Raw genomic sequence first — 13,249 nt, forward strand, 5'->3', positions numbered from 1 at the left:
TTCCCCGACTTAAAACTCGAAAGGTAAGCGTCTGGTTGCCATGACGTCACTAAACAAGGACTGTAATGGCCGCCGTCATAAACATTTAAACGAGTGAAATTAACAGGTATTTTTATTGACATCCATTAAACGATCTAAATATGTAAATAAAAATAAATGTTTTAACTGTTTTCTTTAATTTGTACATGTTGCTTTCGTTAAATATTGAAAACATGATTTAGCAAAATGTAAAAAAGAAAATATTTTACTGTGCATTGGAGTTGGACGGTGGATGTTTATTCACTTTTTGTTAAAATGACGACAGACAGGAGTGAACGGATCGGCCTTAAATGTTAATATGTTTGTTTAGTGTGTGATGTTAAGCGCAAGCCACTGGTAGATCTGATAGATTAAGTGTTCCGCCGGCTGTTGGTCGGGGCCCCCCATCCACAAGGAAAATTATGAAAAAAAATCTCCTAGTGTACTTTAATTGTGACTGAAGGTTATTGGGAGTCATGGAGTCTGTTTGTATCAGTGCATCCAGGGCTTTGAGGGGCCAATCCTGGTCAGGCGTTCACTCGGTTTATCCCTTTTGACACATATACGATCATGTTTGACATCCACTTGCTGTAGATCTTTAAAGTGGTTGTAAAATATTAAAACTGCAAGTCTGATGTTGGATAGATATGTCAATGCATGTTGCAATAAACTAACCTATACTTAAGGTTACAAGTGACAAACATATGATGTTGATTTGAAACTGACAAAAGTCGACATCCATAATGACTTCACGTTTTTTTCTGAGTGGCATTTCGGCTTACAAATGTGTATATATATACAATACATGTATTACTTTTATTCAAGTAACATCATGGCAGACCAGGCAGAGGAAACTCCCAAGGAGACTCCTGGAAGCCCGACTCCAGCAGCCCCTGAGGCAGAGGTACAACAGCAAGATGATGAGCATGGTGAAGGCCCTGTCCCTAAGCCAGAAGGGGAGGAGAAACCCGATGATGGACGGGGGCAGGATCCCACCCCTAAACCTGAAGGGGATGTTAAAACAGAAGAGCCAAGTGGTGAACAGCAGGTGATTTTTAAATGCTATGAAATTTTTAATCTGTTGTTTTATGTAGCAAGTTTACCACCTATAAGGCTTTTCATTTTATAATACACTCAGCATAATTAGTAAATTACAGTACTGTTAAGACCAAACTTGACAGGAAGTGCACTTCTTGCACTACCGCGTCGCTATAAAAGCTAGCTTTATAGCGAGACAGTATAAGTGCCGCTATATACATATCGTATACCCGGTTACAACAAATCCAATGCTTTTAAATGATGTTTCAGTAATGAACAAGTAGGTATTTTCAATGTTGTGTAATAAATTTCTTCTTGAAATACCTACAAAGAACAATTTTAATTCTATAATATTTATTTTGATGTTCAGAGCTTTATCACTGATTAATACATCTATAGGTTTATACCCAGTAGTGGTAAACAGTTCTTAATCATGTGTATAAATTATGTATATTGCTGCATATGGCTATCTCTATAAAAGATTTTAAAGGCTTAAATGAATGTTTCTTGTTTATCATTTACAATTTTCACCACATTGTATCTATGGTTTGAAGGTTTTTGTCTCGATTTTTCACGTATTTTTTGCTTGCGTCATATCTATGGGTGCGTCCATTAAACAGGCATTAATGGTACATGAAATAAAGTTTACCTTTCTTTATTACAGGAAGTAGTTGAAGCCCCAGCAGAACAAAAAGAGGAAGAAAAGACTGTTGATGAAACGACAGAACAACAACCTGCAGAGGAATCACCTCAGGGTGGGCAGACTGAAGGGGTTGGGGGTGAAGAGGGGGTAACTGAGGGGGAGGGGCAAAAAGAAGTGGAGGAAACTCAAGCTGAACAGAAGGAAGAGGATGCTAAGCCAGAGGAAAGCACGGAGCAGGTAATATATCCTAGCAGTGGTCTTTAACCTCTAAATAACATAAGATATTGTCAAAGCCTTGGTGTTGCCATTAGAACTCCATAAGTACAAAATAAATACTACATAACAATATGAGTATTTGTAGCAAAGCCCATAACTCTGGTTTAAATGATTGATAATAAAAAACCTATTTCTCACTTTTTAAAGCTTACCATACTTATTTTCATAAAGTCTAATAACCAAAATCCTTATTATTCATTTACTTTTTCCTCTAAGCCAAAAGAGGAAACTGTCCAGGTTCCTGCCCCATCACCTATCCAGGCAGACCAGGGAACGGAGACAGATAAAACCCAGGAACCAGAACCTGATGTTGACCCTTCAGCCCTAAGCCCAAGGTCAAAGGTCAACCTTGAGGCAACTGCAACAGGTAAGAATATACCCCTAAGGAATTATCAAACATTAAGTTTGTTTCTGGTTTCAGCCTTAAAGAAATGGGTTGGCTGGTGGTTGCTTTTTTTACATTTTATACTAATTCTTTTTATTTCTAGATTAGATTAACATTGACACAGACTGCAAATCCCTTTGGACCAGTTCTTATCACATGTTGTTTTTATTGTTGTTTTAAATTCAGAAAACAGACCACTGGTTAGCAGTTTGAAAATAAGTCTGTTCAGTAACCTGAAACACACCAAAAAATGAAGTCCTAGAACTGCTGTTATAAATGACTTTAAATTAAATTAAATGGAAGTTAAAGGCAAAGATCCCTGTTGCTATGAGGAACAATGCCAGTCTCATGGATTACTGATTTAAGTATTGTAGGCACTGTGTCTGTTTTTCGGTCAAGTTTGTACATACTGAGTGGTCAAGTGGTCACTTAAGCATATACTTTCGGTCACTTGGAAGTCGAAAGACGATTATTTTTTCTGTTTTCTTTTTTTAAGTCAAGTTTGTGCTTATGTCAATTAGTCATTTAAGTTTGTTCTCTCAGTTACTTGGAAGTAGAAAGATGGCAAGATGAAAAAAAAAAACTTCTGTTTTTCAGTTAAGTTTGTACTAATGCCTAGCGGTCAAGTGGTAACTCAAGCATGTACCCTCGGTCAGACCCTGGAGCAACTCAAGCAACACTTCAGCATGGAGCTCAAGTTGCCGGTCACTCTCATCATGATTATGTTTGATGGTAAGTTATTCTTTTATTAGCTTATGTCTTATACAAGGAAGTGTATACAGATGTCTCTAGCAGCATTTTAGGTTAAGACTGGGTTAAAAAAATATGGTACAGATTTCATGATATTTTAAACAACCTTCGAGCTAATCCGCCTTTTGTTTACCACAGCTGAGTATTTTCTTGAAAGATGTTTCTTGCTTAGTGTTGTGAAGACAGTCTAAAGTCTGATATCAATAACTCTTGATTTTACAATGATTGTATAGAAAGTTATGATAATTTATATTAAGTCACTCTCGATGGCACGATGTTGCGCAAGAGTGTGGTCTTGTTTTGTGGGGAGAAAACTGGAGTACCTGGAGATAACCCACTTGTCTGAGTTGGTTACCACTAACCCAACTCAAAAGCACCTAGGCTGGGAATCAAACTCGGGTCGCCTTGGTCAGAAGCGAGTGCACTAATTGGACAACCTTTAGTCTGTTTCAAAGGCAGAATCCAGTACTTCTGATGTCCTTTTTCAGAGGCTAAGAGAACATTTCCCAATGGGGATCGGACAAATGACCCCCTTGGTGAAAGACAAACACTTATATTCATTCTTGTACAAATGTATAACTGTAGTCTTCAGTCTATTCTTTTTTAATACACTTGCATCTACCATTTTACCAGGAAAAACAATGCCGGACAGTACCACGCTTGCTGACCTGGGGGTGGGGCCCAACGGAACTATCCAGCTGGAACTGCAGTCTGCCGACCCAGTCAACACTCCAATCAAGGCATACAGGCCGCGTCAGGAATACCACATGCCAGATGTTATCACAGTGCGAGTGCAGGCAGGTGGGTTGAATATTGTTTTTGATGTGATCTAAGCTTTCTTTATGTTGTCTGAAATATTTCAGAAGAATTTGGATCTGGTTTGGTTTTTAACTTTCATCATGGGCTTCTAAAAACAAATTACTAGTGTTCAATATATCCACCGGTCTATAAACCATGGTTTCATGGAATTTGCTCGCGTGCCCTACTGCGTTCATACAGCATTAACTCAAGAAAAAATGTGATCAATACCTATATTTACAGTTTAAATAAGTTTTTATTGTGATTCAAAATTATTTGAAATTATTTGTGTCTCCTGTAAATTTAGGATTAAATTTTGTTCTCAAAGAAATGTAACCAACAACAGCATGTTTGTAAAAAAGAATAGCTGATATTTGTAACAATATTTATCATTGGTTTAATGACGTTACCCTTATCCAAAAGGAGTAAAATATTGAAATAAACAATTACGTCATTTTACAATATAAATGTCAAGCTTTATCTATACAAATGACTACATGATTGTAAATGCTTATTAGTAAATGCCTGTTTTTTTACCTCACAGAAGATAACACATTCAAAGATGTAGTTGTTGAAATTGAAAGAACAACGAGAAAAAAGCCATTCCTCGGCGGATATCGCCATAAAAAGTCTTCTGTCGAATACCACCATGCCTCCGCTCAGACAATGCAAAAGCCTAGACCACCTCCACCATTTGAACGCTTCTGTCGAGATACCCAAACAGTCGAACAGAAGCACAGACCTCAGCAAACGACCAATGAAATGTCGACGCAGATGACGGGTATTGGCGTGTTTGTATCAAACAGGGAAGACAAACTTCTTAGACCTAAGCAGTACACGACGGCTGATGAATATCATTTGATGATTCTAAATAGAGTAAGTACAATCTAACCGCAACTAGTAAATGTAGGTTTTGGTGTAAGTCTTTAAATTAACAGTTTCTGGCATCACTTAAGGTTTGATTCTTTTTTGTGTGTTCAAGCTGCTGGGTATGCTAGTGCACTTCATGGATTTGCGAAATCATACTGCATGAACGCATGAAAAATTAGAATCTAAATTGCTGTTTTTACATTTTTCCCCTTTTCATTATTCATTTTTTTAGACTTAAAAGTGTAATAATTTTTGAGTTTGTCAAGAAAATTATTGAGATTTAAGTAGTTTGTATGACCCAGGTGATTGAAGGCGAAACTCTGCCTACCATGGTCGTGAAAGGTCGACCGGGTCATTCAAAATAAGCTAAATTTATTGTACAGAAAGTGTGTATGTAAATATATAATATATGTAATTCATGAAAAAGAGTGTAAACTACCTTAATGTACCATGTACCTAAAAATATGCCACGGCATGGATGCTGCCATTCTATTTTAAGTAACAGAAAACTATGATGTCATATTTCCTGATGACATCAAATTTCCTTGAACACCTATTTCTCCTTTACACTTTTTAATTTTACTAACTTTGTTAGAAAATGGTTTGAAAAACTATACCATGGCATTTATAACTTTTATATTTTCTAATGTTTATATATGACACAATATTTTGAAGAGCCTTGAAGAGCCTTTAATAATAAACCGTCTTCGTCCCTACGAATATAAATGTCTAACTGAAGTGTCTTTGACAGTAATGTATGATTCTTGTACATTTTAAATTTAACCTTTACTTATCAACTTTGTAATTTACTGACACCAACAGGTTTGGATCATGAGCTCACTCATGATTTTTTTTCTACAATTCGAGTAATTTTTACTTTTATAAATATGATATTCCTGCCACTCTCCTGCCAAATTCTGGCCGGATTCCTTCTGAAAATTTTTACTGTATGAAGTTTTAAGGCATTGGGGTCTGATTTTCAAATATTTATGCTTATATTAGTGAAAATTTTTCACCTTTAAAGCTGCACTCTCACAGATTGTTTTTTTTTTTTTATTTTTTTTTTATTATGTCTTGGAACAAGCCAATTTATGCGAAAATGCATGCAAACCAGTGATATAAGACTGCTGGCAAATCATTAGATGGCAGATTTTTATATTTAAGTTAAAAAAATGATGTTTAGTTTATGCATTTTTCTTAATGGTTTAAGCCATAAAACATTAATTTTGGAATGGAATTATGAAAATTTGGGATCTGATCTTTTGTCAGCACTGGTTTGCAGATATTTACGTAAAATTTGCTCATTCCAAGACAATAAATTAAAAAAAGTAAATCTGTGAAGGTGCAGCTTTAAAAATCCATTTTGTCATAGCACCACTATTCTGTAGACACTATTTATGTTTGTGTTACATTTTTCTTATAAATTTCAGGTAATTATAATACAAAAATACTACAGACGATGGCTAGCCAGACGTTACGTTCAGAAATTGAAAGAAGACAAACTTCGACGACTGGAGTTTGAAAGACTTGAAGAAATACGAAAAAAGAAAGAGAAGGCGGACAGAATCAAGAAGGAATTCGAAAGAAGGATGAACCCAAAAAACAAAGAAGACTTTGATCTTCTATATCATGCCTTAGAAAGTGAGTTTACGTTGTTATTTTTAGGTATTGTCAAAAGGTAAAAATATCCTTTATTTGTATAGTTCTGGAGGCTTAGTGGTCAAGGCATTGGTTTTCTAATTTTTCTTCACTTTTAACCCGCATGGGTTCGCAACCCACTAACCAAAATACTTTTCTATACAATAATTGTACTTTTTCTGCAATTTCGCTAGCATACAGTTTAATAATAAAAAAAAAATGTTTTCAGATGCATTACCAGGAAAACTTATTTTAAGTCCAAAAACATGAGGAAGTCCCTTTAAAAATGTCCCATTAATGTGAGCAAATGATATCTATTAATATATACATTTATTATAAAATCACAACCAATGGCTTTATTTATTTTTAGTGATTTTGCAGCTTTAATAACTTCTTCAATTGTTATATTCTAGAGTATGATTATAAGCATTTTTTATATTAACCAAAATTCAATTTTATTTGTGGCCAACCTAGAGTAAGTAATTAGTTATACAAATTTTAAGTATGGTAATACTTCTTATATGATTATAAATCTCAAAATAGAGGGAAAAGATTCTAATTTAATAACTGAATAATGTTAACCTAGTCAATATTTAATATTTTTTCTGCAGAATGGAGACAGGAAGAGCTAGAACGTATTAACACAACGTTGACGGCCGCAGAGCGCAAGGCTGCGTTATGTATGTTACTGGACCAAGAAACACAGCTCATCGCGGCCATTGGAAGACACAAAATTGAAGCTGATTCTGAGAATAAAGATAAAAGAATTCAAGATTTCCTAGATAAGGTATTGTATTTGTTCTTATATACTGAAATTGATCATAAGCTGTATGAAAGGATAGAAATAAATGACACTCTATCGTGTGAGAATATTTATATATAGTATCACGCCTTGTTCAAAAATTGATTTACAACTATTGTAAACACTCTTAAAGCTGCACTCTCACAGATTAGACGTTTTGACAACTTTTTTATTTTTTGTCTTGGAATGAGCCAATTTTTACAAAAATCCATGGAAACCAGTTATATAAGACTGCTGACAAAAAATTAGATCGCAGATTTTTGTATTTAAGGTTAAAAAATGATGTTTTATGCATTTTTCTTAAACCGTTAGTAACGGTTTAAGCCGTTTAACATTAATTTTCGAGCAGGAATATGAAAATCTGCGATCTGATCTTTTGTCAGCAATCTTTATCATTGGTTTGCAGATATTTACGCAAAAATTTGCTCTTTCCAAGACAAAAAATAAAAAAGTTGTAAAAACTGTAAATCTGTTAGAGTGATGGTAATTGTAAAACATAGTCTTAATTTCAACAAATATGTTCATGAAGTATTCAATTTTGTATGATTTTCTTTCAGGCTGCAGCACCGAAAAAATGGAAGGGTTTTGACGGAAAAGGGACCGAGATGGATACGCCATTCACGATTCGTGCCAAGGAGTTACGAGACATCTACAACAGCATCAACATGAAATATCTCACCCAGGACGAGAGATTAGATGTGCTGCTTACTCTGAAACACACTGTCAAGGTATGGTCATGTTTGTGTAACCATTACAATTACTTTCTCAACTGTGTGAGGCGGCAGGCAATCCACAGCAGGCAATCCACTACATGCAATCCACAATCTTGGTACTGTTTGTCAACGTTATCGTATAATTTGTCATAAAATTTTTTGTCAGACATTACCAATTTACATTATTTCAAATCTATGATCTGCAAAAAAATTGCAGCATTATAATATCATAAGTAAAGTGTCAATGCCGCTGATTTAAAAAAAAAACTGATAAAAAAACTAAAATTATGAGAGTCGGTGTCTTTATGCATTTTCTTATTATCTATTACCGTTACCATGACAACAACTAAAAAGATCAAAATTACGAGAGTCAATGTCTTTATTCATTCTCTTACTATCTATAAACAAAACCATGATAAAAAGTTGTCATAGTTGAACACTTTGTAAAAAAATTCTTGAAACATGTAAGATTTGATAAATTAAAAAATTTAAGACGTGCACTTATAATCTGTCATCAGGAACATGACTGCAAGCTAACACAGGAAATCATCGAGTTGATAGATCGTGAAGCTGACTTGCTGATGCGTGGAGTGAAGGAAACTAACCTTGACGGCCTGCGGAAGCGTATCTCAACCCTCTTCCTTCAGTACCTCAAGACACCGACCTTCAACCCAGAGGCCGCCAAACTGCTCAAGGTAGAGTTTATGCCTTTTATGAAAGTGATGTTTGTATATGTAATGCAATCACTTTTTATAACGCTTTCCAGTGGAAATTGATGACATAATCTAGTTAATTTCAACCTCAGTTGTAAGATTATAAGTGATTATGAATAAAATTTGTGATCAAAAACTCAACAATAGAGAGATAAAGGCCTATTTTTGTTCAAAAAGATGTGTAAGTTGTTCATGAAAATACAGTCTAACCCTGTTGGCCCGAACTCATAGGGATCTGTGGAAATACATCGAGCCTCTGGAAATTCGAGCCAAGCTGGAATTCTTACCTTCAGTATATAGAAATTGGTCCTTTTTATTCAGTTTGAGAAAATAGGGTGATCAAGTTTTTTGTTTTGTTTTTTTAATTGCTTTTCAATATATACCGGTAGTTTAAAACCTTAAATGCTTACACAGAAGAAAACTTTAACACCATCTAATGATGAAAATGACATTCTTATATAAAGCCTAATAAAAAAAAAATTAAAAAGCCTACCACCCTACCTATTTTTGAAAAGGATGTAACCCTAACGAAACAATTATTTTTTTTAGGCCCAAGCACTATGAAAGAAATATTTTTCGGCCTTATTGTTATGTTTATCTCAAACCTCTTAATGCATTCTTCAGGTACCACAAGACCCAACTGTTCTCCGAAAGAACATTTACTTCTGCCCCAGTTGCAACAGTTACCTACCCTCAACAGAGTTTGCAATTTCGTCCAACTCCCGCAACGTCGGAAAGTGTCGTCGTTGCACCAAAATCGACAACGATGCTCGCGTCCGACAGGACTACAGTCACTACAGATATCTGCTTAAGCAGCTTCGAAAGGCAGAGCAAAATTACCTGGACAACTCCAAGATTGCCTTTTTGTTACAGGTAATGTTAACTTGATATTGTTTTTTGTCTTATGACAATTCTAAAACTTCTTTCAATGAGATGACAAGATACTTCATGAAATAATGGCCTTTTGAATATCAAAAAATATCAGAAAATGTTTGCATCAAAGCCAGTATTTGTTTAATAAAACATATTAAGTAATTTCTTAACTTAAGTGATTGTCCTGAATTTAGTATCTCACCGGTCATGTAAATATATCTAATATACTTTATTCTAGTTACTTTTATGTAACATACAAAATGTAAAAACACTCTCAAATTAAAGTATAAATTATTATTACTTATAAGAAATGACTAAAGATGTTTTATGAATACCAGCTGTGCACTTTTCTGCTAAGAACGTTTTTTTAAGAGAAGCTTTCCTCATTTAAGTGTAGTTAGGCAATCAGATTGATTGACCAACAGACCACCTGTGTGTATATCCTCGGCCACTGCGTGAATGTATGTATGATAGAAACGGGTAAACGTGTGAAACAGCAACCAGGGTGTATGACCTTGGCCATCAGGTGAATGTGCGAAACAGTCACCTGTATGTTTGGCCTTGACCTGATTCAGTCTATCTGACTGACAGAAAATATAAAACTTTGATAAATTGTTTTACAAACCTTTATGTTATCTCTTGTTTAAACATTTGTTCTATTTTTTGCAGGAGCATGATCTTCGTTACTTGGTTGACAAGGTCTGGGGCGGACAGAGCATTCTCAGCGCATGGGACGATCTGTTTGATCTTACAATGGTGCGCTGGAATAAGCATGAGGAATGGTCGCCATGGAACTGTATCCTGCTGACTAAGGACGAGGCAGCCGCGCACGATAAACTTGTGAATCTTGAGGAGGTGGGTGGGGAATGTTTTAAAGCAATACTATTTTGTTGTCATTTGTTGATGTTATAATATTGACGGTTGGTATGCATGAATCTTAATATTGTCACCATAATGCACAAACTCATTAAATGCTTTAATTTCTACATGAGGGATTATTCAATACAGAAATTATCAAACAAATTTTCTTAAATTGATCAAAACGAACCTTGGCATGTTTAATAATTTTCGTTTTGAACGATCACAAATATGATATTATATATTTATTTCAAAGATTTAAGTGGGTGGGGGGGAGGCATGCACCAAGTGTGCCCCTCCCTGGATCTGCTAGTGGAAACAGTATGTAATGTTCTAAGTCTTTATCTATGGTTTAATGAGTTATGAAATGAGTTCTTTTTCAATTTTTCAGGGCTATGGCCAGGTGTTTATCCAGAAAGTACAACAGAAACACGTGCTTGCGCGGAACTATTTCTCACGCATGCCGGGAATGGCAGAACTTGTTAAAGAGCGTGCGAGTGAGCGTGACACTAGATCAGGACCATCAATACAAGGACAGTCTGTCACGGTCCAATAATTCTTGTTTTGATTCTAATGAATGTGATAGAGTATTTTTAGATTTCCAAAGAAAGAGTGCATACAAATAAAATATAAAACACACAAATGATGGTACTTATATCTTGGATTTTTAATCATGTACAATGTATAAATGGTTAAATTCTATTTGACTGCAATATTTGCAGAAATGTTTATCTGTGTCATAGGTAATAAAATGTGGATATTATTTAATTGTCATATTCGTAATATATTTTGACAAGAATATATGATGTTCATTGAGTTTAACATAATTAAAAAAAGTATTTTACCTTAAATTTTTCGTTTCCCCTTTATACTGTACATTGTATATTATAAGTATGTTGACATGATATTTTTTTTCATAAAAAAGCATGTTATATATCGGTAGGTGAACTGCCAGGTGTATCTGTTGATGATTGTGTATTAAGGGTTTATATTGATGTACAATTGTGTGATAGGTAGGACAATAATATTCTTGTGCATTGTCCCAAATAAAGCAAATATGGAAACGCCGGACTTCCAAATGTTCACTTCATTGTTACACAATGTTGTGTTGTTTTACATGTATGATAAAAAAAACTACAAAAATAATAGCAACAGTATAATTATGTGCATTATAATTATGACAAGTTGTCCTGCACAACATATTTTGTAATGAGTTTGCCCAGGCAATATGATAAAAAAAGATATGGAAAATCAGATGGCCCAAAAATGTTTCCATACTTTTGGAAGAATATACATTGTTAAGAAAATACATTCAAACTATCGATGGAATTTTTGTTTGAAAATTGGTTACACATTTCTTGAAAGCACTTACCAAAGAATGTTATCTGGAAGTCTTTTACCTTTAACATACTGTAATACATGAAAACACACTTAACCACAACTACCCACTTATGTACATGAAGCCTTAAATTCTTAAGTAGCTATTACCAATTTAAACAGGCATATTTTCTTTCAGTAATGTGTATACATGAACTTTTGTGGCCGAAATTTGCCCAGACAGCCACCTTTGGAGTATGCAGTTTATGAAACTGTTTCTGTTCTAATATTGTGTTTGAATGTACTTTCATAGGCTTGCACATTCTGTATATAACACTCTTTTGTTTGAAAGGCAAGTCTAGAAAATGATGCCAGTATACTATGAACCTGTGTTTTATATTGTCAGTGTCATGTTTTATACCCCCCGTATTCTTGTGCATTCTCTGCTTCTGGAGCTGTCGCATGTGTTCGTGATTGGACTTTTCAAACATCATCATTGAATGATGTGTATTATAAACCCTTAACACATTCAAATTCCAAAAATGGTGATCATTGATTACAATTAAACCGGTAGTTGGCATGCTTCTGAATTTCCATAAACACATGAACAAATGCTGCATTTAAATACATTGCATATATGTTACTGTCTTAAAAAAGTGTAATTAGATTGTTAGAGAGAAAAATATATCTGTGATATTACAAAATGTTAATGATGAAAAACAATGAATAAATTTAAAATTAATTTTCTTTCTTGTTATCAGCATTCTGGTTCACAAGAGTGATGCTGCTATGCATTAGATTTATCATAATCAAACTTCTGATGAATGAGAATGGTTATCAGAGGCGAAGTGAATTTATTCTATTATAATTGCTTTGCGGTGGTTTATAGATATTTATTAGTGAAATAAAATTGATATTTCACTGTTTCAAATGGTGAAAATACCCATTTGATATTTTTCAGTTTTGAAATTTTAGTTGCAAATCAAATTTCAGTTTGCACAGGGCTCCAGGACTCAATTTCAACGACATCATTTCTAAAATACTGTAACGCTTGCATACAATTTAGATGCTTTTCTGAAAAATCACAATTAACTGTCATTTTATATCCTCTCTAGGCAGATAATAAAAAAAAATGTTTCAGTGTAAGATTGAATATTTTTCACCTCATGAGCCCCAAAAGTAAATATTACACTTGTAATTGAAAATAAATCTTTTGGTGCTCATTCTGTGAAAATTAGTACTATTTCATAATGAAACAAAAAAACACCTTAATTTTGACCCCTGTTTGTGCTTGGCAACATTTCAACCTTAATTTTCAGCCCATCAGGGGTAATAGGGTGTTTTTTTTTAAGTAAAAACAATTTGTAGCTTGTTTGATTAACGAGGCTTGTGTCCTTGGCATTGAAACCTCATTTTAAAATTAAACAACATTTGTACCATTGCCCATGACTCCAAACCTGTTTAAAATATTTTAAACTTCGGCTACCCATGATTATATGAGCCGAGCATGTCTATTTAAGTATATTAAGTCATATTGAACATTAAAGTAAATGAAAA

At 34.3% G+C, this 13,249-nt stretch overlaps 1 protein-coding gene across 1 annotated transcript; it reads left to right on the plus strand.

Moving 5' to 3' along the window:
* Positions 1-51: 51 nt before the first annotated feature.
* LOC128216389 (IQ and ubiquitin-like domain-containing protein) lies at positions 52-12,434 on the plus strand. The gene is made up of 14 exons (XM_052922948.1): positions 52-106; positions 844-1,066; positions 1,721-1,936; positions 2,192-2,342; positions 2,958-3,092; positions 3,744-3,911; positions 4,453-4,784; positions 6,209-6,419; positions 7,028-7,203; positions 7,776-7,946; positions 8,450-8,626; positions 9,269-9,517; positions 10,187-10,372; positions 10,767-12,434. The coding sequence occupies exons 2-14, from the start codon at positions 851-853 to the stop codon at positions 10,929-10,931; spliced, it is 2,553 nt and encodes an 850-aa protein (XP_052778908.1). The 5' UTR covers positions 52-106; positions 844-850; the 3' UTR covers positions 10,932-12,434.
* Positions 12,435-13,249: the final 815 nt, after the last annotated feature.

This window comes from Mya arenaria, chromosome 14 (genome assembly GCF_026914265.1).
Source record: "Mya arenaria isolate MELC-2E11 chromosome 14, ASM2691426v1".
Lineage (NCBI taxonomy): Eukaryota > Metazoa > Mollusca > Bivalvia > Myida > Myidae > Mya > Mya arenaria.

Coding starts and splice junctions, on each gene's coding strand:
- LOC128216389 (XM_052922948.1), top strand. CDS start 851: ATGGCAGACCAGGCAGAGGAAACTCCCAAGGAGACTCCTGGAAGCCCG. Junction 1,067..1,720: donor AGCCAAGTGGTGAACAGCAG/GTGATTTTTAAA, acceptor TCTTTATTACAG/GAAGTAGTTGAAGCCCCAGC. Junction 7,947..8,449: donor CTCTGAAACACACTGTCAAG/GTATGGTCATGT, acceptor ATCTGTCATCAG/GAACATGACTGCAAGCTAAC.